General features: G+C 33.9%; 1 protein-coding gene and 2 non-coding genes across 3 annotated transcripts in view; 2 read left to right on the forward strand and 1 right to left on the reverse strand.

Annotated features, from left to right (window-relative positions):
• The window catches only part of LOC149780264 (rotatin-like), a 118296-nt gene that overhangs the window by 54023 nt on the left and 40376 nt on the right, over positions 1–23897 (forward strand). The window contains exons 14-16 of the mRNA XM_089936360.1: positions 10556–10684; positions 13934–14050; positions 21443–21582. Of these exons, the coding sequence (XP_089792486.1) occupies positions 10556–10684; positions 13934–14050; positions 21443–21582 (386 nt within the window). The remainder of the gene's footprint in view (positions 1–10555; positions 10685–13933; positions 14051–21442; positions 21583–23897) is intronic.
• Positions 6597–6669, reverse strand: Trnat-ugu (transfer RNA threonine (anticodon UGU)). Its single transcript has one exon. It is a non-coding gene; the product is annotated as a tRNA-Thr (tRNA).
• On the forward strand, positions 9054–9126 carry Trnat-ugu (transfer RNA threonine (anticodon UGU)). Its single transcript has one exon. It is a non-coding gene; the product is annotated as a tRNA-Thr (tRNA).

A 23897-nucleotide genomic window follows, 5' to 3' on the forward strand; every position in this document is an offset into this window, starting at 1 on the left:
AGTTATATCAAAGATTATTGTTTGTATTTAATAAAGTTTGAATTGAATGCATTTCTCTTGTGTATTGGCATTGTCCAAAATTGCAATATTGGCTTAGAGGAATTTAAATCCCCCATGTCTGTGTCATAGTATCCATGCTCTTTTACCAAGTATTGTTTTGTATTATTAATAATAGTAAAAACTACATGATCTTGCTATAATTAGTAAGAAAGAATAGATCCACTATAATTAGTAAGAAAGAATAGATCCACTGTAGATAGTAAGAAAGAATAGATCCACTAAAATTAGTAAGAAAGAATAGATCTACTTGCCTTTCAGGTCAGTTTTATATCTCAAGGAGGAAACTCAAATTTAGGTAAACAATTAGACTTTGTTGTAGTTATTTTCCTGGATATTGTTCCACTGATGGTAATAATTGAAACGATAGCTTAAAGGAAATTGCAATAATTCCACAAACTATCTTCATAAGTTAATACAAAATTCTCTAGTGACATACAAAGAAAATAAAATTAAGAAAAATATTATAAAGATTTATTTTGTTGCCATTGTTGGCTGAGTATTCTCTAGTGCTTGCCTTTACTGATCAATGCCATCTCATCTCTGTCCACGTGGGTTGTATTCTCGAGCTTCGCATATGTGGGTATGTGAGAAATCTTGCCAGTAGCTTCCTGTAGGTTTGAGTTTTCCTGGGTTCCTCCTCCACCATTATCCCGGCTACCATGTGATGCCTTTGAATGATTTTTCCAAGAACAATATTTTGTCATATTTGATGAAAGAATCCTGGCATGAAGACCTTTTATGATGCTGATCTGTATTTAGCAAATGATACATAAAACAGAGTACATTTAAATGACTTCTCAAAAACTCTTCAGAAGAATGTGACCAAATTTTATAGAAAGCTTTCTGGCGTAAACAGGATTCAGTTTTTACAATTGATGCCAATCTGCCATCAATATGACTACAATTATTTAATAATAGAGAAACCTTTAACAGATTCATCCCCAAAATCAATTTATATAATTTGACCAAACTTGAGAGAAAGCATCCTGGCATGAAAACCATTCTTGTCGTAACAAATGATGCTGACCTATTTTTAGATAAGAGGCCACTAATACTTAAAATAGAAAACATTTTAACTGACTTCTCCAAAACTGTTTAGCAGAATTTGAACAAACATCATGGCATTATGACCTATAAAGTTTATACAAATACAGTGAGATATGACTGCCACTACTAAAAATAGAATACCTTTTAAAAAATGATTAAACAGAATTTTACTACATTTGACAGAAAGCATCATGGCAAAGAAGGCTGTTAAGTTTGTTCAATTAATGGGTTACAATAATTTTTTATACATATTTTACACAAGTTTAAGATCTGTATGTTTTATATTTTATCTTGTTGCTCTTCATGTTTTAATTTATTTAGTTGGGTTTATCTTCTTAAATTTGTGTGATGCAAACATAGCAACAAATATTGATATTATCAAATATAGCTTACTAGAGTTTTTCAACTATAGTTGTGATGATTTCAGTACTCAGTGACCAAAAAAAGATGTGAGTTGTAGAAGTGTATGGTAAAACTGGTATATTAGTTTACCATGGTGTTTTTCCAGTGGAAAGTACCATGTTACTTTTTCACTTTGCTGGTACTTCAGTAGCTTCCTTTAGTAAGGAATGTTCAGAAACTCCAGAGTAATCTTGTGAAGAATTTATTGATATTAACATCATGCTTTCATTTTTCATGACAAAATCACTCAGAACTTTATTACTTTTTTCCAGAACAGTTGCATTTGTGTGCATGTGTGTGTGTGTGATTTGGACTTTTAACATAGCTTTAACAATTTTTCAGTCATATTGCTACAATGTCTACAGTGTGACAGTTTATAGTGATATCTAGCACTGGGGCATCATGCCACAGACATGATGCATGATGTCCTACCCAGTCACATTATCCTGATACCAGGCTGACCTATCCTAATACATACCTCTTAATGCTGAGTACCTAGTGAGGCATCTGTTAGTACCATTTTTATAAGTCTTTGATATGACTCATCAGAGGTGGATGCTCTAACCACTAGGCCACCGGAGCAGTCAGTTGCATTTGTCACAAATTAATTTTAAATATTTTAAATATTACAAATATAATTATATTTATGAACCTTTAGTCACACGTTTGACAAATGTCACTTATTCTAACATGGAGGCTGAGAGGGATGTTGTGAATGATACTCAGGCCAAATCCAACTTTAAAAAATCTTTGGACCCCCACCCCCAAAAGAGAAAAAAATGTCATTGGTTTTAGTTTTTACTAGAGTATGTTAGTGTGTCAAGTACTTTCAGTAGATCAGTTATTTTCTGTTTGAATTTTAGATAATTTCTTTTGTCCACTAAACATTTTCTTGTTTGCTGATGTCCCTCTCTGTGAAATATTTTGTTTGGGTGGACAAGGCTTTGGTGCAGATTCATAACCTCTGAACAAAGATGGATGCATTTTATATCCTTAACAAGCAGCATAGTTCAGCATTGCTTAACATAAAGTGAATGTTAGTTATAAAGTACTTTTCTATTTTGTCTTTGTCAATCTACAACATGCAGTAAAGGAAGTCATGTTTGCTTTGTACACAGGTACCTAATGCAAACTTGATATCAAAATGGATCCAAGCCATGAAAAATATTGTTACAAGTGAAGGTACCTAATGCAGACTTGATATCAAAATGGATCCAAGCCATGAAAATATTGTTACAGGTGAAGGTACCTAATGCAAACTTGATATCAAAATGGATCCAAGCCATGAAAATATTGTTACAGGTGAAGGTACCTAATGCAAACTTGATATCAAAATGGATCCAAGGCATGAAAATATTGTTACAGGTGAAGGTACCTAATGCAAACTTGATATCAAAATGGACCCAAGCCATGAAAATATTGTTACAGGTGAAGGTACCTAATGCAAACTTGATATCAAAATGGATCCAAGCCATGAAAATATTGTTACAGGTGAAGGTACCTAATGCAAACTTGATATCAAAATGGATCCAAGCCATGAAAATATTGTTACAGGTGAAGATACCTAATGCAAACTTGATATCAAAATGGATCCAAGCCATGAAAATATTGTTACAGGTGAAGGTACCTAATGCAAACTTGATATCAAAATGGATCCAAGCCATGAAAATATTGTTACAAGTGAAGGTACCTAATGCAAACTTGATATCAAAATGGATCCAAGCCATGAAAATATTGTTACAGGTGAAGGTACCTAATGCAAACTTGATATCAAAATGGATCCAAGCCGTGAAAATATTGTTACAGGTGATGACAGCTGGTATAGAAACCTTCTCATACATGACACCTTTTATAAGTATATAAGAAAATCCAATGTTTGTGAACTAAATAGAATTGAGATTTTCAAAAAACATGAACGCCAAAAATTCTGAGCAACTAGTTTCGCATTTATGCTTCTTCAGGCATGAAATGTTTTGAAAGAAAACGGGTGACGTCTTTTATTTTAGAAAACCAATTACGTCATTATGTAATATCATAAATGATATGCATATATATATATATATATATATATATATATATATATATATATGACAGGATTATTGGTGTTAAAGTGTGTTGAAATATTAGAGGAAAACTGAGGATCTCTATAATTTTTTATATGAAAGCGATGATTATTCATTCTCTTAGAAACTTGTTGAAGTGTTTGCCTAACATATTGCATACTACATTTTGTACAGGTTATCAAATAAATCACATCAGTTGATATGCAGTTAGTGTTATCACATAGAGAAAATACCTCTTTTGTATTAGCGCTACTGAAAGAAGTAAAGTGAGAATGTGCTTTTCACTTGCCAGCTCTGATTCTCTTATTCTTAATTGATATTCTCTTTCTTCCTTCGCTCTTTGCATTTGCATCTATCTCTCTCTCCTCTTTCTCCAATTGTAACTGCATTTGTTTCTCTTTCTCCGATTGCAAGTGCATTTGTTTCTCTTCTTTCTGTAACTGCATTTGTTCTTTCTGTAACTGTGTTTCTCTCCTCTTTCTCCAACAGCATTTGTTTTTCTTCTTTCTGAAGTTCAAATTTTCTTAACTCTAATTCCATCTTGTATTTTAATTTTAATTCCTTTATTTTTATGTCAGAGTCTGATACAGCCTTACTGATCAAAACCAAAGCACTTTTATCCAAAACATTCTTTTCCACCAAATAGTAGACTAAAATGTTTGCCTCAGAAAGATCAATTTTCTGGCAAGCTGAATCAATTCATTTTTTTTCTCAAAAGGTCTAACTGTTCCTGGACAGGATTTAAAATAAAGATCTCCACTTTTGATGACATTGTAAAAAAGATTGTTGATTTCACTACATATTTCTGAACTGTGAAATAATACTTGGGATTTAAAAATTTCGAAACTGGGGAAATTTAAATTTCAAAAACAATATTTTCTGAATTATTTTAGCAAAATTCATATCACAAGTATGAGCGCCCAATTTTCTGTTATGAGTCTATGTTCATAAAATAATTAACAAAAAAAAAGTGAAGACAAGCTTTTTCAAATTTAACAAATTATTTATTTCCTTAGAATACGAAGTGAAAAATGAGAACAAAGAACTTACGGTATTGCATATCAAATCCAAATTGTAATCCAAGAATTAAAAAACACAAGTCCTATCAGTTGAAAGTTCTAAGTGAATCTCAGTTCAAATCTCAGTGAAATTCAGCCCAAACTGGTCACAACCTAATATAACTTAATGTTTCAAATGTTTTAAGCCCAACTGAATATCTTTATCAAAATCATCAGTTATATGACTAAGACAGACGCAAAACAATTCCCGGATGAGGGTAAAAAGTTCATCCTTCTTAAAAAAATTAGAAATGTTACCAACTGACACATGATAAAATATCATGTAGTCCAGGTATGACCTTGACTCAACTTAATATTCTTACTCTGAGAAAGAATTTTTTTAATAAAAAATAATTTGGCAAAAACTGTCACTCATTTTGGAACAAGGTCGGGAAGTCAACACAATGTTTCATTTCTCATAGAGGATAATGAAGCTATTATCAGTTTACATAGTGACATAAAAGTTTTAAAAAAAGTCAATCAGGTCAAACAGAACTGAACTAAATTCTGGACAAGGTCAAGTCCAGTAAACAATGTTACATTACAATAGCATGTAATGGAATAAAAAAGAAATGTAAAACTAGCAAACAATTAAATATACATAACAAAGTAATGTTATGTATATTTTATTTAATTTATATTTGATTTAATTTAATTGTCTGTTTGTAAGTTTTAAATTTTTTATTTATTTCATTACATGTTAAAGTAATTTAATTTTGTTACTGAAATTTGATATTTTCCAGAAATTTATTTGACCTGACCATTTAGTTGTAAACACCTAATGCTGACCTAGTTCCTGACCTTGATTTAAAATTAATAACAGTTGAGTAAACAACTTTTTTTAAATTAAGTGTTATTGTGGGATACATAGAGTGAGATTGAGGCTGTACTGGAATATGTGACATTAGACATGTAAATTGCTTCTACGATGTTCTAGAAATTCTGGTTTTACTGGAGGGTTGACTCATCTGGGAATCTATTTTGCATCTCAAATTACTGTATAACCTTTGTCTATAAAGAATTTAGTTAGTTGGGCATTTTAACTTCAACACTGACTGAAAGGTGTTTAGCTGTGACCAGTTGAGTTGAAATTTGATTTTTGGAATTATTTGGATTCTAAAAGATTAATTCTTTTGTTTGGAGTATTTTAGTGCTCATACAGAATTCTTGGACAAGGACATTTCTTGAAATTTTATTTGGAATTTCAAACATCATAATATTATCTTCTGATGTACAACAAAGAACTGTAGACACATCAGTCTTATACAGGCTAAAGTATACGTCATCGCCTTCCATTTTAGATTTTTAGTCAGACTCAAACTCAAATTCATTAGAACAGTATAGTACTAGGACTAATAATTTTTCATTCTTGGATTTTAGGGGCGATTTGATTCTTAAAACCATAGGTTCTTTTTTCCATTTTTACCTTGTTTTTCTAGGAAAATAAATTATTTGTTAAATTTTACAAAGCTTGTTGTTTTCAATTTTTCTTTGTTACTGTTCATGAGAACCTAAACGCATAACATAAGAGTAATGAATTACTGCTTTTGTAATACAGAGTTTTGGAGGTTTAAAACTAATTTTAGGTAAATAATGCTTACATGCTACTGTTGCAAAAACGACTTCTTCCCAGTTGCTCTTATGTTCCATAGTCTAAGACCCAAGTCAAATGAGTAATTTTCTGCATGTTGGCTGGGACTAAAGAGTCAGTCTGGGATCATGTTCTTTTCAGTTCTAGGCTTCTAGTACTAACTAGGGGGCGAGAGAATAATTAGTATGAACTGGAACTATGAGTCCTGGCAGTGGAAAGCAATGCATTAGTATCGGGTTGGAATTACATAAAACTAGTTCAAACCACCACCACCACCAAATTAAAAAAAGAACCCAAATTCATTATTTTTAAATAAGCTGATAGACCATATTACTTCAAGACGATATAAGCAAGAAAAAAAAGGCAAAAACATTAAGCCCCCAGTGAGAATTGAACTCACGACCCCTGGTTTACAAGACCAGTGCTCTAACCGCTGAGCTATGGAGGCTTGCTGTAAGTATTTAGCACAATACAGTGTGACAGCTTAAATGTCACACTTTTTACACAGATGTTACCTTAGTAAAGCTTCATTTGGAGCGCATATGGAAATTATTTTGTATAAATCATTAATCAGTATCATCTGGCATATAATGTGAGGATATTCAATTGCTATCCTATTGTCATGTTTTCCATCTTTTGTGACTATCCGTAGTTTGATCCCAGTAGTAAAACTTTACATAGATAATTTTATTAGCCTAGTAATACAGTATCAACCTTAATTCATAGACTCAGGTAGAGGATGAAGTGGAATTGGTTTAGGTTGGGGGGGGTGTGTGAGATACAGATGAAAGTTCTTTTTTGTTACAGGAAGGTCATATGTGAACTTGTGTATATTTGATTTCTGTTACTTAATTCACTTTATGAATGAAAACCAGTCTTGCCTTTGGAAACATTTGCATGTAGGGGCAATTCACAATGCAAAATATCAAGGTCAAGATTAAACAAAAAAGTATTAATTATTTCACAAGCACAATATAATATTAGAATACCAAATAAAGATATTACTTCAGATCCATTATTAGAATAGGAAGATTCCAGTTTATTTCCTGTTGCAAGGTCAAAGGTCAAGGTCAGAGGAAAACTTATTTTGGTACTTGATGCAGATCTTTCTCATTGTGTAAATGAGCACTTATAGAACATATATACATCATTATAAGCACTTCCTTTTGGAATATATATATATATATATATATATATATATATATATATATATATATATATATATATATATATATATATATATATATATATATTTGGGGGCTACAGTGTGAAAGGTATATATTGCTGATGTACTTTTACTGTGACTATTTAAAATTGATGTATGAACACCGAATTTGTTCACAAACCCTTTAAGATAGGGAAGGGGGTGCTAATAATGTGGTGGTCACAGGGTGAAAGGTTGGATCATTAACATGCATGTTACATTTTAATTGTTTCTCAGATCATTGTTTTAAAGATCAGTTCATATTTGTATACAGATGGTCTGTGAAAAGATTGCATGGACATTTTGGAAAATACAGTGTAGGATATATTATGCAAGCCACAATCGCAGTTGGGGTTATATATACTTAAAGCACAGTTAAATGAAACGAAACAAGGTAGATTAGATTTCATGTATCCTCTTCTCCCACCCCAATGACTGGATGTATGTAATGCAGTAGCTTTGACAGTCCATTTGTCTATCTTCCTTATCTGTGCCTTATAATCTGAATTTTACTTTGCACATATCTTCACCAAATTTCACAGGTGGGTTGCCTTTCGGAACCTCAAAAAGCTTTGTAGATTTTGTAAATGTCACTTCATTGCTAGATGGTGTGTCATGTAACATTGCCATTCTCATAGATCAAAGTTCAAAGTTCATAGCTGTGGAAAAAGTAACTTTCTGACCTGTTTCCATGTCAGTTCTATAACCTTTGAACTGTGATTAGTATGTGCTTAGTTTATCAGACTTTAATTAGATTTATTTACACAATGACCCAGTTGTGTGCGGCACATCAGTCATGTCCCTTCCTAAAAGGTCATGGTCACAGTAAGAGAAAATAAACTTTGTAATAGGTTTCCATGTCTGATTTGTAGCTTGTAAAAAATTGGAGATTATTTGATTAATAATTACTCATTATTTTATTATGTAGAACAAAACATTTCTAGCTAAAATATCAAGCTCATAGCAAAAGAAAATATAGCATTGCTTCTTGTTTCAGTAGAATCTGTTTCTGTGTCTGGTCTGTAATATTTTAAAACATGATATATTTTTATGAACCTTGATCAAGCAATATGTGATACCTCACAGCTTGACAGTGTGTTATGTACAGTTGTCACACCTCTAATTCGGAGGTCACGATCGTCACAAAGGTATTGTCAAAAGACAGTTGTATCATGTTCCATGCATGTTTGGGATGCTCATATTTTCTGGTAAGCAGCATCAAATATGTTGCATTTTAACACCCTAAAGCTTTTAGTGAATGAATATTTATATATGGCCTGTCAGTCAGTTTGGGTAATCAGTATTGATATGATACACATTTGTTAAAAATTCTGTTCAGATCCATACTCATGAAGACCCACAAACATACAAAAGAACTGATAAGTGGATTAACTTATAAGTGTGGAATTTGTTTCTTATAGTAAGTACAGTACACATTCAGACAACTACATGTATATTGATCTGTTTGAGTGGACCTAAATGTGTGTTATAGATTGATATGAGTAAACCTTATTGTGAGTTATAGATTTATATGAGCAGATTGTATTGTGTTGTATATTGTTAATTCAGTATTCTAATTTTCCACATTGATTAGATGAGATTGAACATGTTAACTGAGCTGTCAGCAAGCCTCCATAGCTCAGTGGTTAGAGCACTGGTCTTGTAAACCAGGGGTCGTGAGTTCAATCCTCACTGGGGGCTTCTTTTTTTTCAGTTTTACACCTAGACATTATATTATTTGTTTGTAAAGGCAAGAGCATTCTTGCTGACATGATACTGTAAATTTATTTATTTTCATAGAACTATATTTTTGTTTTGAGAATAATGATATTTTCTGTGCTAATCATATTCATGAACTGAGGAAGGAGTCCAATTGTTTCCAAATGATTATTGTTAGTTGGGTCTTTAAGTCAATGGTTTGTAGCAAGTATAAAATACATGAAAAAAACATGGAACTTTGTACTTCTTGCAAAATAATAACTGATTTACTCACCTTAATTTGAGTCAGACTGATAACATCAGAGACCTTGAGTTAATCTGCTGTCATATAATGCAATGGCAGATCAGATTATGTCATTTATTATGCTGATTAGTTCTAACAGACTGCATAGATCCAGACCAGACGGTGAATTATGTATCGGTAGATCTAAGTCTGAACAATTTGCACTTTGATCTGACATGATTATATATGGTGTATTTTCTTTTAGGTCTCCACTATTTATAATAATATTTGTTGTTTTTAAAAAAAATATTATGCCATGTTCTATTTTGACCTGAAATTTATTTCAGAGCAATCAGGTTTTTATAGACATTTATGTAGCTTTTTAATGCCTGCCATGTCATTAAGGACCACAGTGGAAACAAGTAAATATTATTCAGTTACTTGTTTTTGCTATCTTTTATATAATAACACATTGCAATAGCAGTTTGTATTGTGTTGCATAAACTATCCTGATGTCTTAATGTGTAATAAGACATTGCAATAGCAGTTTGTACTGTGTTGCATAAACTATCCTGATGTCTTAATGTGTAATAAGACATTGTAATAGCAGTTTGCATTGTGTTGCATAAACTATCCTGATGTCTTAATGTGTAATAAGACATTGTAATAGCAGTTTGTACTGTGTTGCATAAACTATCCTGATGTCTTAATGTGTAATAAGACATTGCAATAGCAGTTTGTACTGTGTTGCATAAACTATCCTGATGTCTTAATGTGTAATAAGACATTGTAATAGCAGTTTGTACTGTGTTGCATAAACTATCCTGATGTCTTAATGTGTAAAAAGACATTGTAATAGCAGTTTGTATTGTGTTGCATAAACTATCCTGATGTCTTAATGTGTAATAAGACATTGCAATAGCAGTTTGTACTGTGTTGCATAAACTATCCTGATGTCTTAATGTGTAATAAGAAATTGCAATAGCAGTTTGTATTGTGTTGCATAAACTATCCTGATGTCTTAATGTGTAAGTAGATTATCTTTCTTTGCCACTTCATGTCCTATTGTAGTCAGTTTCTCAAATATTTACTGGCTTAAAGGTATGTGTATCTTTGTGTATATATATCGTTTATAGGAGTTATATTTGGCCAAGGAATATTGCTATAGTATAATATTATTGTTTTCAGAGTTCTCTAAGTGTAAATAAGGCAGTTGATCCAAGTTCCTCACAAGCTTGTGATAAAGCCAAGTTTCTCATCCATACAGATGTTACATATGAAATTATTTTATATGGCCTGGCAGATAATGATCCAAAGGTAAGAACATTATTGTATTTACTTTATATGTTGGGATACTGTAAAATTTTTGACACCCTAAATTATTTCATGAAAGTTTTTTTTTTAATGCACTAAAGTTTTGGGATATTTCAGTGTAATCATTTTGTTTCATATTAAAATTTTGGTATACTTGTGTTAAATTTTGAGCTTATTCCATGGGTTTGGTTTGTTTGTTCAAGAAACAGCTCAATTTAATTACCTCTTTTATGACTCAAAATCCCCAATCCTAATCCCTAATCATGTTGACTAAACAAAGCAAGGTATTGGCTGAAAAGGTCCATTTACTGGTTGAGTAGAACAGCTTTGTCTTCCATTGAACCAAATACCTGACATACTGATATCAGTTTCATTGCAAACAGCTATAATCCTGCTAGTAGTAGCAATACCCAACTATTACAGTCCAGATGTGATTGCATTTCGTTATCTCTTTGAGATAAGATAAGCCAGGAAAATGATTTTTGCCTTTCCTTTATGCTGTGTGTAGATAAGAATGCTTGTCAGTGAAAATGGCTATATCAACAATTACAAAATCATAGACTGCTGTGTCCAGCATAATAAAAATGAAAACCAGCCACTAAACTTTTTAATTCACAATGTGACCTGTAACTCTAAATAATCACTTTGTAGCAAGGATTTTTCAATCATGATAGTTGCAACTGAGTTATTGTGAGTGAAGAAAAACATTTGATTCCTTTCCAAAGATATATAGTTATTATGGCAACTTAAAATGTGTGATTTAGATTTGAAGATGGTGTACATATAGTGTCCATCTGTCTCCATGTCTTGAGACCCTGTGCTTACAAGCTATACATGAAATTATATCTGATTTTGCATATTTAATTTCAGAAAATAATGAGCTAAACTATTTATTTTCTTGATATAGGCAGCTTTTATAAGGTTCACACAGTCCTTGAAAGCTCATTGAAATTGGTCCCTTAAAACTCCTTTAATTTGATAATTTGGCGATTTTTCTTTGGAAACCTCTTGAGTTTGTTTGAGAACTGAAGTTTTTCAAAAACGTTATTAAAATCCTAGAAGCAGATTTAATTAAATAAATAAGATTTTTTGATTGAAAACAAATATTAAATAAGAAGGAATATTGTGAACTCATAATCTGCTCATTTTTATGATGATCTACCATGAATTAGTTTAACAAGGGTACAAGTAAATCATGCACAGGCACACCTGTAGAAGTAAACCATATAAGCATGTATGACATCTGCTTAACAGACTTATGAAAAACCTATAAACTATGAACAAAAAATAGTGTGTACTCTTTGTAGTGGTGTATCTACAAAGCGTACAAGAGATAGATTAAATCTTTTAATGGAAATTAGCGAGAGACCTCTGCCTGTGATCATGTAATAGACATTTCAAGCATGGGGGAATCGGCCTTAAAGTTGCACATAAAAGGCAAAAATCATAAAATGCATGTTCTTAACTCTAAACCAGAGGTAAATATGACCTCTTTTTCTTAAACGAACTTCTAATATACCAGAAAAGGAACTTGTTACTGCAACAGGAGGTTTGACTATACCCCACCATCCCAGAACTTACAAAGGTCAGTTGAACACTACATTTAAAAAAGGATGATATGTTGAAAGCTGAGATGTTATAGACATTAAAACTCATAAGAGGTCACCAATCATTGTAAATCATCAGAGAACACTAGTAAACTGTTGAAATCAATGTTTTCAGATAATGATATTGTTATGGTGTTATGTACACCTGTATTTTTTGTATACCTATATAAAGATCAATGTATATAAATTATTGAAAATGAAAAAAAATATGATAGGTGACTGATGTTGTCCACCTCTAAGTGAAAAGTGATTTTTTATCTGTTTTAAAACTGAATCATACCTTCTGTTATGAAAACAAAAACTAATGCTTCATTTGTTAAATACTTAACATAATTTTGTGATGTGTTTGAAGCTTTGTTTCATTTCAGACAGGCCTAAAGTGATTTGCAAAATGAAGATAATTTGCTGTAAAAAAAATTAATGAAAGTTTTGCTGAATAACCTTCTTAAGAATTGGACAAAATCATTAAAAAGTCATTGAAAACTCCTTGAATTTGTGAACCCAAGGTCTGTATGAACCATGTTTTGTTGCCATGGTGACCATCATGGCAAGTTTTATCACTTCTGCTCCCAAACCTCATGGATTAGGTTTATGACTCTTGATATGCAAATTTGACCTGAGGTCTTAATGTTCTTAAATATTCCTACTACTTGTTTACTGTTATGAGGATGGTCATGGAACTTTCTGCGCACATTTACCCATTTTGCCTGAGGTCCATATGTTCTAAATAGTAATGGTACCTCTCTGATATTCAACATGGCCAGCATAGAAGCCATCTTGGAAATCTTGTTATGCTACTCTAAAACCAACAAGTGGATGGGCAGCAATCTTTTGTCCAAAAGCTTACACTTGTGTCCTTCTGGAAAAGCCCTGCTCAAGACAGGCCACCCCTTGATTGGAGGCCACCTTATCTGACACCATGATAGTATATTTTTACCATTCTGTCCCTCACAAGGTCACCCCTTTTATAAGGTACGTATAAAGGGCTCAGAGATGGGTACCACTTTAGTTCTGCATGCAAAAATGGCACTTCTCTGACATTCAGGATGGATTTGATATCAGCCATCTTGAAAGTTCTTGCTGTTGTAACATGACCAAAGATGATCACATAACTTTAGGTCTATATGTATCTCTAATGAAAATGGTTCCACAATGACTTTCACTACGACCACCATAATGACCATTTTTGACAGGCTTGTTTTACTTCTACATTTAAGCCATTTGGGAACAACTACCTTTGAGAAGTGGAGCAAATAGCCCCTACAACCAGTGGTTGCTTAATAACAGCTAATTTCTACTTAATAAGTAAGGTGTGAGGGACCTTGAAACAGTGGCTGTTTAGTACAGGTTTCTGCTTACTAAAGTAACCTGTTTCATTTTAATTTCATTTAATAAAAGCCTCAGATATTTAGACAGTTATTCATGGTATTTTAGTATAATGATATTGGCACAGTTTCAGTCAAATCAGTTTATTTGCCAAATGAAAAAGACAGTTTGCTTGTTATATAATGATGCTTTGTTTTTAAGCTGGTTATCATGCTAAGTTTCCAAAAAATTATATTCTTAAAGAACTGTGTATTTCTTGAAAAGTTCTATTAAAGTTCTTCCACATAGTTAAATTGTTGTAACTTCAATGAAATTTCAGGTGTGTGGCTATGCCTCTGATGTCCTTGTACACCTGTTGCGCAGTCAACTTCTGATGACACCAGCAATGTGGCAGTCATCTCTCCAAGCCCTGCTGAAAGGACTTCCTGTCCTTCAGGTATTTAGCATGTATTATTGAATTATGCCAACATAATCTTAACATTTTTGTTTGTCTGGTAAAAAAGCCCAGAATTTTAAAAAATGTAATTCTTAGATATCATATATCAAATTTTTAGATCTACAGTAAAGTTGAAAATCAGTGATTATAGGGTTTACTGAGTACTTCATAATACAACACTTTGGTATGACTGATAAACTCTATATGTTGAAAATCAGTGATTATAGGGTGTACTGAATGCTTCATAATACAACACTTTGGTATGACTGATAAATTCAATATGTTTAAACTACATTATTTATCTTTTAAAGCATTTCTGATCTTTTTTTGTTGAATAATATTTTATTAAGAACAAAATCTATTTTCATTGCATAATCTAGTGTATGGTTTATGTTGTTGTTCAAACATTCTCAAATGTAGACTATAAAATTATACCAGGTGGTGAGATTATATGGTCATAAACAAATGAAACTGATTGGTTGAAAATCATAATTTCATTTTAAAAATGTACACGAAAAGTAAAATGCCAAAATTATTCAAAAGGGCAATTTATGAATATTTTAGCAAAATAAATAATAATTATTGTTAGCACTTGGACTTGTACAAGTTTTGCCATATTAATAACATGCAGTTTTTTAATTAACTGAGGCATAATGCTTTATGATATTATTTTTGGCAGATATACATTTTTGTGTGATTATATTAATTTCCCTGCATAATTTGCTGAGATTTTGTCCAAGCATAAACATTCTGATTTTCATTTTATCAATCATGTGACAATAATTTTACTGTATTATTGTTAAAAATCATAGAAGTAACTAGGACATACACTGATAATTTAGTAGGAAGATCTTTACCTTCATTTAAAATTAAAAAGTGGTAATCTTCTTAATATAGGAGGTATTTAATGAAGAAATGATAGGGCTTGAAAATATGGTGTGCATTTAGGGTTTTTTTGGCACGATTTTTTGGAAATCAAAGTGAATCGAGCTATTGCGGATTCTAGAATAGACCTTGGTAACCATCCTTGGTTTGATGGCAGTCATGAAGTCTTTATGGACCTCTGTTGTAGGAGTTGATTGTAGGCATGTGTTGTCACAATTGCTGAATGTGTTGACTCCATGGACTTTCATTTTTTGATAGCATTCCCCACTCTTACCGAATACCATATTTTTCCCTGTGTAATATGCTCCAAATTACGCAAAATGTAGACTTAATATTTTTGCTCCTAGGTTTCATTAAATTTCTCCAAATTTTTAATCTAACTGAGATTTTACATTGTCTTGCTTACTTACAATACATGTACTTCAGACAATATCAATAATTTTGTTGTAGGCGTGGAAAATGGATAGTTATTCTTGCAAAAAGAGTAGAGAAATTCCTCAAATTTCAGAAAATCCTCAAAATATCATCCGAGATCAAGTAAGATTTCTGTCAGGAGAATTGAAGACTTATGACATTTTTTAATCCCCAAAGCCTGCTGAATTTTCTTTGAAAAATTCATTGTTACCAACCATGAGGTAAGCAAGGTATTTAAAAATCTGTTTTCCATAGAAAGTTTGAGATCTTTAGTAAAACTGTAACCTGGTTTATGGTATACTGGTACAAAGGTTTATGCTGTTTGACTAAAGTGAAAAAAGACCTCAGAGTGTAGACACTGAAATCAGAAGGCATTAAAAAGTTGCAGATTTGAATTTTGCTATTTGCAGTAATGTGTGTAAATATTATTTACAATCAAATTTGGCAAAATGTGATTGTTACCACAATACAATAAACATCAGATATAGTGAAGGTCAACTGACATCAACAATCATATCATTGTATCTGACTCTTGTATTTTTATGACCAAGTTAACATATTTTATATAAAATATTGGAAGGGATCATGCAATGTGCTTAATAATATCTTCTGTTTTGTTATACCCTCTTTCATTATGTTTACTCCTATTTCTGATGCAAAGGAATGATTACAGTTTACTTTGTCCCATGCTATAATTAAGATTTTTTAGGTCATAGAGACTGTTTTATAATTAGGCATTCATTTTAAAGAAGTATTCTATTTGTGTAGGATTGCTCTCTGAGGTTCATTATGGGTGTTCTCCTGTAATTAGTGTTAGCAAGGGTTTTCATGTTCTTGTAAAGAGACCATCCTGACATAGATGGTTTTCATGTTCTTGTAAAGAGATCATCCTGACACAGATGGTTTTCAGTCTTGTAAAGAGACAATCCTGACATTGATGGTTTTCAGTCTTGTAAAGAGACCATCCTGACATTGATGGTTTTCAGTCTTGTAAAGAGACCATCCTGACATTGATGGTTTTCAGTCTTGTAAAGAGACCATCCTGACATAGATGGTTTTCAGTCTTGTAAAGAGACCATCCTGACATTGATGGTTTTCAGTCTTGTAAAGAGATCATCCTGACATTGATGGTTTTCAGTCTTGTAAAGAGACCATCCTGACATTGATGGTTTTCATGTTCTTGTAAAGAGACCATCCTGACATACATGGTTTTCAGTCTTGTAAAGAGACAATCCTGACATTGATGGTTTTCATTCTTGTAAAGAGACCATCCTGACATTGATGGTTTTCATGTTCTTGTAAAGAGACCATCCTGACATAGATGGTTTTCAGTCTTGTAAAGAGACCATCCTGATATAGATGGTTTTCATGTTCTTGTAAAGAGACCATCCTGACATAGATGGTTTTCAGTCTTGTAAAGAGACCATCCTGACACAGATGGTTTTCATTCTTGTAAAGAGACCATCCTGACATAGATGGTTTTCATGTTCTTGTAAAGAGACCATCCTGACATTGATAGTTTTCAGTCTTGTAAAGAGACCATCCTGACATAGATGGTTTTCATTCTTGTAAAGAGACCATCCTGACATTGATGGTTTTCAGTCTTGTAAAGAGACCATCCTGACATTGATGGTTTTCATTCTTGTAAAGAGACCATCCTGACATAGATGGTTTTCAGTCTTGTAAAGAGACCATCCTGACATTGATGGTTTTCATTCTTGTAAAGAGACCATCCTGACACAGATGGTTTTCAGTCTTGTAAAGAGACCATCCTGACATAGATGGTTTTCATTCTTGTAAAGAGACCATCCTGACATAGATGGTTTTCATTCTTGTAAAGAGACCATCCTGACATAGATGGTTTTCAGTCTTGTAAAGAGACCATCCTGACATTGATGGTTTTCATTCTTGTAAAGAGACCATCCTGACATTGATGGTTTTCAGTCTTGTAAAGAGACCATCCTGACATTGATGGTTTTCATTCTTGTAAAGAGACAATCCTGACACAGATGGTTTTCAGCCTTTTAAAGAGACCATCCTGACATAGATGGTTTTCAGTCTTGTAATTGTTGATCTGCCATAAACATATATCCACCATTACTGAAAATGGAAAAAAGCCAAAAACATCATAGAAATCAACCTGGCATGAAGTTGATTAAAGTTTATTGAAATGATGCTGATCAACAGTCATATATAGTCACCAATACTAAGAATACGAAAATCTAAAAAGAACTTAAAAAACTGTTTGACAGATTTGACTAAATTTCAAAAAACGTTTTGTAATAAAGCTTCAGATTTTGTTCAATTGATGCCAATCTGCAATCAAATATGCAATAAATATGGCCACCATCACTAAAAATGACAAAAAAAAACAACAACCTTCAAACATCTTTTTAAAACAACTCAATACAATTGGACAAAGCATCTTGGCATGAAGGGATTTTAAATGTGTACAGACATTGCCATTCTTCTATAAAAATATGATTGCTGTAGTTAGAAATAGACAAACTTTTACCAGTCATCTAAAATCAGCTTAACAGAATTTGACCAGATTTTAAAGAAAGCATCTAAGCATAAAAGGCCTTTCACCTTTAGAGAAATTATGCCAGTCCACCATCAAATGTGGTGGCCATTGTTATAAATAGAAAGGGTGCACCGAGTGGCTGAGTGGTCTAAAGCGCTTTCTGTTACGGATCACTGCCATCTCACCTCTCTCTTCATGGGTTCGAGTCTAGGATTCAGCCAATGTGGGTATGTGAGAAAGCTTGCCAGTAGCTTCTCTTGGGTCAGTGGTTCTTCCCGGGGTTTTCCCAGGTTCTTCCTCCACCATTAATACTGGCTGCCATGCATATCCTACCGCGTGCTGAAAAATGGCGTTAAACCCCACAACAGCAACATTAAATAGAAAGACCATTAAATGACTTTATCTATACTTTTTCTACAAAAGATATCCTAAACAGAATTAGACAAACTGAGATAGAACGCATCCTGGCATAGAGGCCTTTTAGTATTGGGCCAACTCAGAAAGAAAGCGTTCTGGTATAGAAGCCTTTCAGTATTTGGTCAGCTCAGAAAGAAAGCATCCTGGCATAGAAACCTTTCAGTATTGGACCAGTTTGGAAAGAAAACATTTGGCATAGAGGCCTTTCAGTATTAGACCAGCTCAGAAAGAAAGTATCCTGCCATAGAGGCCTTTAAGTATTGGACCAGCTTGGAAAGAAAGTGTCCAGGCATAGAGGCCTTTCAGTATTAGACCAGCTCAGAAAGAAATATCCAGGCATAGTGGCATTTCAGTATTTGGACCAGCTCAGAAAGAAAGTATTCTGGCATAGTGGCCTTTCAGTATTAGACCAGCTTGGAAAGAAAGCATCCTGGCACAGAGGCCTTTCAGTATTGGACCAACTTAGAAAGAAAGTATCCTGGCATAGTGGCCTTTCAGTATTTGGACCAGCTTAGAAAGAAAGTATCCTGGCATAGATGCCTTTCAGTATATGGACCAGCTTAGAAAGAAAGCATCCTGGCATAGATGCCTTTCAGTATTGGACCAACATAGAAAGAAAGCATCCTGGCATAGATGGTTTTCATTATTTTAGACAAATGATATGCAGTAAAAACCAAACGAAAATGTCAAATTTGCAGAAACCTTGAAACAGTTTTTTTTTCTCATAACATAAGCAGTCAACATCATTGGATTAATTTTAACAGAAAGCTTCCTTCTAATCCAGATTTTTCAGTGACTGCTTGTGCATTTGTTTGTTAGGTAAATAATCAGCCAGATGAGCAATATCTTGTTTACAGCATGAACCATATTGCACGTACTAAAAGTTGATTCTGGATTGTGTGCTGAGGTTAAGACAGCACAGAGAGAACTTGCTAATCTTATGCCATCGAAAAAACAAATGTGGAGTGTCAGTCTTGTAAATGACAATGGGCAGGGAACAGCTTTAATCAACACCTGCCTAGCTGAAACTTAGTGTTTTGAATACATTATGCACAGAATGCTTGGATCAGTCAAATAATAATAATAATAATAATGAGGACTTTGTTTAGCACCTAGTCTTTAGAAGCCCTAAGCGCTTTACATTAGACAACACATATAAGATAAAAAACATATATAAACACCATGAAATTAGAAAACATGCCGAGAATATTTAAGGTAGGAAGCATTATTAGGTCTTTAAGTTTGTTTTTGCAGTCGAAATAAATGAGTTTTGAGAGCACTCTTGAATGTGATCTCTGTGTCTTTGTATCTAAGTTCAGTGGGGATTTTATTCCATGTTGCTGGGCCCTGGTATGCAAAAGAATGCTGTCCATATGACTTTGTTTTCCTAGTGAGAATAATGAGTATACGATTGTCAGAAGAGGATCGTAAGTATCTTGCTGGTGTGTACACATGGGTGAGGTTGGATAAGTATGTTGGACTAGAGTCCGTCAGTGAAACATAGCACAGAGAACAAATTTTGTATTTGATTCTGAATTGAATGGATAGCCAGTGTAGGGTACAGAGTAGCGGGGAGGTGTGCTCTGATCGTGGTACTCTAAGTATGATCCGAGCAGTTGTGTTTCTAACTTTTTGAAGTTTTTGGAGTAGATATTGAGATGAACCAGACAGAGTTGAGTTACAATAGTCCAGTCTTGAAAGTACTAATGAACACACAAGTGTTTTAGTGGCATCAGCTGAAAGATATTTGCGAATTGAGCTGATGCGTCTCAGCTCAAGATATGTAGCCTTGCATATGTTCATGACTTGTTGGTGCAATGTGAGAGTACTGTCCAGAGTAACACCTAGGTTTTGTACTGATTGTGTGAATTTAATGTTGGTGTTGCTGATATTTATTGTTTGAGGTAAAGGATGTGAATGAGAAAGTCTTTTTGTTGTGATCAGAATGGCCTCAGTTTTATCATCATTCATCTGCAGCTTGTTACATGTCATCCATGATTTCACATCAGAAATGCACCTCTCTACACCTTGGATGGTAGCATCAACTTCAGTTGGGTGGCTAGATTTGTATATTTGGGTGTCATCAGCATACAATTGGTTGTTGTTGTTGTTGTTGTTGTGGGGTTTAACGCCATTTTTCAGCACTTGATTGGCTATACATGGCGGCCAGTATTAATGGTGGAGGAAGAACCTGGCAAAACCCAGGAAAGAACCACCGACCCACGAGAAGCTACTGGCAAGCTTTCTCACATACCCACATTGGCTGAATCTTAGACTCGAACCGCCGCAGACAGAGGTGAGATGGCAGTGATCCGTAACGAAGAGCACTTTAGACCACTCGGCCGTACAACTGGTGAGACACTGGATGATGATCTATGACACTTGAGAGCGACTGAGTTTAAAGAATGAAGAGAACAGGTCTAAGAACAGACCCCTGTGGAACACCACAACATAGATCAACTGGGCTGGAGTGTGTTCCATTTGCAGACACAGTTTGTGTCCTGTTGACCAAATAGGACTTGAACCACAGTAAGGCTGTATCATGAATGCCAAATACATGCTGGAGATGGTGAAGTAATATATCATGGTCTATTGTGTCAAATGCTGCAGACAAATCAAGGAGGGTGAGGACTGTAATCTTTCTGCTATCCAAAGCAGAGAGAATGTCATTAACTACTTTTAGAAGAGTAGTTTCAGTACTATGGCAAGGGCAATATGCAGATTGTACATTGCTAAAAAGACTGTTTGAATTCAGATGAGATACAAGCTGGCCATTGGTAGAACAACCTTTTCTAAGATTTTTGACATGAATGGGAGATTAGAAACTGGGCAGTAGTTCTTTAAATCGTTATGGTCTAGTAAATAAAGCCATTTTAAGAAAGTATCTATCATTACTAGGACAGTTGATAAATAAACATTTTGTTTATTTGTCTAAAGTATGGAGAGGAAAGGAAAGTGTGATGGAAAATTTAAAATACCAACTCATGACCATTCTTCTTCAGACCTTCACTTCCACTCTGTAACTTTAAACACTAAATAAAATCAGGATTGGTAAAAATTCTTTTACGGTGATCCTGTGGATCAGTGTTAATAAATTCTACTTTTGTTCCCTGAAATCAGTACTATAAAAAATTACGATTATTTTTTTACAGTCCTATGCCTCAGTTGGAACAGGTCTTGGAGGTACAGTATTTGCAATGTTGGAACCTAAATTGGCAACAGAACTGGGAGAATTGCCTCTACTCGAGAAATTTCGTGGCACTCTGCGATGTATGCTATCCTCAGATCTTAAGTAAGTGAATTTTTGAGCCATTATATTCCTAAGCATTAGGCATTGACCATTGTATTGTTGTGTTTTGGCTTGAGGGTAGGTTAAAAATACACTGTACCTATTTCCCTTTGGTTGGAATAAATTATTGTTTGTTTTGTTTTGTTCCAATTCCTTGATCTTAATGAGCAGAAAACAAAATATATTGTCTGTAAAATTATGTCATCCACATGCCTTGTAAAATTCAGTAAATGATAATTTATCAGGCATTATGAAAAGTATTGCAAAAATCAAAATGCCTCTTTGAAAAGAAAAAAAGAAAATACATGACTAATTTGAAGCACATTGTTGTTGTCATTCCATCGAGTTTGAAGATGACAATGACATCATTGGTTTCAGTGAGTACGTGAGTGGCTGATAGGACAATTTGTGCTCTGATTTGTCTGTGGCACAGGGAACAGGAGATGCAGCTTGGGTTTGCTTGATTAATATGGGACATGCTGCAGTTCTGAGATTTACACTGCTTGCACTTATGTACTGCCTTGGCAATTCATCTCATTTCAAAGTCTCTTGCTTTAGTAGTGATGATATTGCTTCAGTATGGATGAGATTGTACCAGGTGGAGAGATCGTATATGAGATCTTCTCAAGACTCAAGGTCATTGTTGAAGTGTTTCAGGGATGACTTAAGAGAATTGTTGAAGCATTTCAGCACTCAAAAAATCTGATAGCCTGATGCCTTGCTAATTTGCATAGGTATGATCACGACATGGAACAACCCAATATAGGTAAATCAAAGAGATGCTTGGTACATTTAGGAGAACAGAAGTTGTTACATAATATTGCTATGAATGAGCATGCTTAAGCCATATGTATTATAGATACTTGACAAGGTTTTGAACAGCAACATTTCTTTGAAGTTGAATTTTACTGCATATATATAACGCAAAGCATGATCATTTAAATTGTCAGAATAGTGTTTAAGTGCAGTTTAGGCAGCAATGAGCTATCAGCAATGCCCAGCAAAATAAATTCAGAACTCCTAGTCGATGGAATTTTACCGGCAAAAATAAAAAATAAATACTAAATAAACAAGGGGGAGGGCAATTAATTCTTTGCACATGCTGCATATATATCGACATATGTAAATTTGGTTATGACCAGGATTTGCTCAGAGAATCCAGTAGACAAGTTTGAACACCAGGGCCATCCATTCTCTAGTGAATGTAGTGATGAACACTAATGACACTTACATTACCTTCAATCCCCTTATTGAATTAATATTTGAATTATAGTAATTGCAACATTGTGTGACAAATAATATTAAAAAAGAGGAAACTTTAGGCATATTGAAATTGGAGTCCAGGCTTGGGGAATTTAAGCCAGGGCTTAAGATTTTTACTGAGTTACCAGCTCAGGGCATGTGTCCAAACATTTCCTTTGAGCGCTGCATTTGTTCTGACCATCCTGAGATTGTTTTCCCCTCTTCAGCTCGCCATAGAAAATCTTTGTTGGTCACACTCCTGACATCCTGGTGACATGACCTGCCCATCTCATCTGGGAATGTATTAGCAGAATATGGATGATTGGAATGGCTGACCTTATGAGAACTTAAGTGTCTGGAACCCTGCCCTGCCATCTTATCCTCATCAGTTTTCTCAGGCAACTTATGTGCAAATGGTTCAGCTTCTTGGCATGACATCTATACACCATCCAATTTTCGCATGCATACAGCAGGGTTGGCAACACATAGTTGTATTTACATATGTACATTTAAAATATGAATGAAATCCACTTTAATTATATAGTTGAAAGTGGTACCTCTCAAAACAGTCATTATCCACACATAATGCAAATTTACATCCAGTGACAACGTCATGTTATCTCCCTTCTCTAACACACATTTTGCATTTCCCATGTGTTGGGAACTATCCTGGCCAGTACCTTAGACCCTCCTGTCAGCATTAGACAGCTTTTCATTTCCTAGTCCTCTGAAAGCCAGCAACCATCTAATTGGCCAAGTTCATTTAAAATTCAAGTTGTTTTGATCTGGTGTTTTTTGTCTCTTTCATTGCAGGTCAGGGCTTTACATATCACTGTATAGATTAGAAACTGAAAAATGTACTTCCATCATTTCTTTGCTTTATGGCAAGAACTGTACTGCATTTGATTCTGGTCCACATTATCCCCCCTTCCCCCCTTTGTGTTTAGAATAATTAACAACCACTCTACATTTCACTTCTTTATGTTTCCGGGGTTTTTCTTGCTGAGTTACACTGGACAGTTGCGTGGGATCCATGTTATTAAATAATATATGGACAGTTTTCTGGCAACACAAGT

Source organism: Sinohyriopsis cumingii, chromosome 16, assembly GCF_028554795.1.
Source record: "Sinohyriopsis cumingii isolate HCF-2022 chromosome 16, ASM2855479v2, whole genome shotgun sequence".
In the NCBI taxonomy this organism is placed as follows: domain Eukaryota; kingdom Metazoa; phylum Mollusca; class Bivalvia; order Unionida; family Unionidae; genus Sinohyriopsis; species Sinohyriopsis cumingii.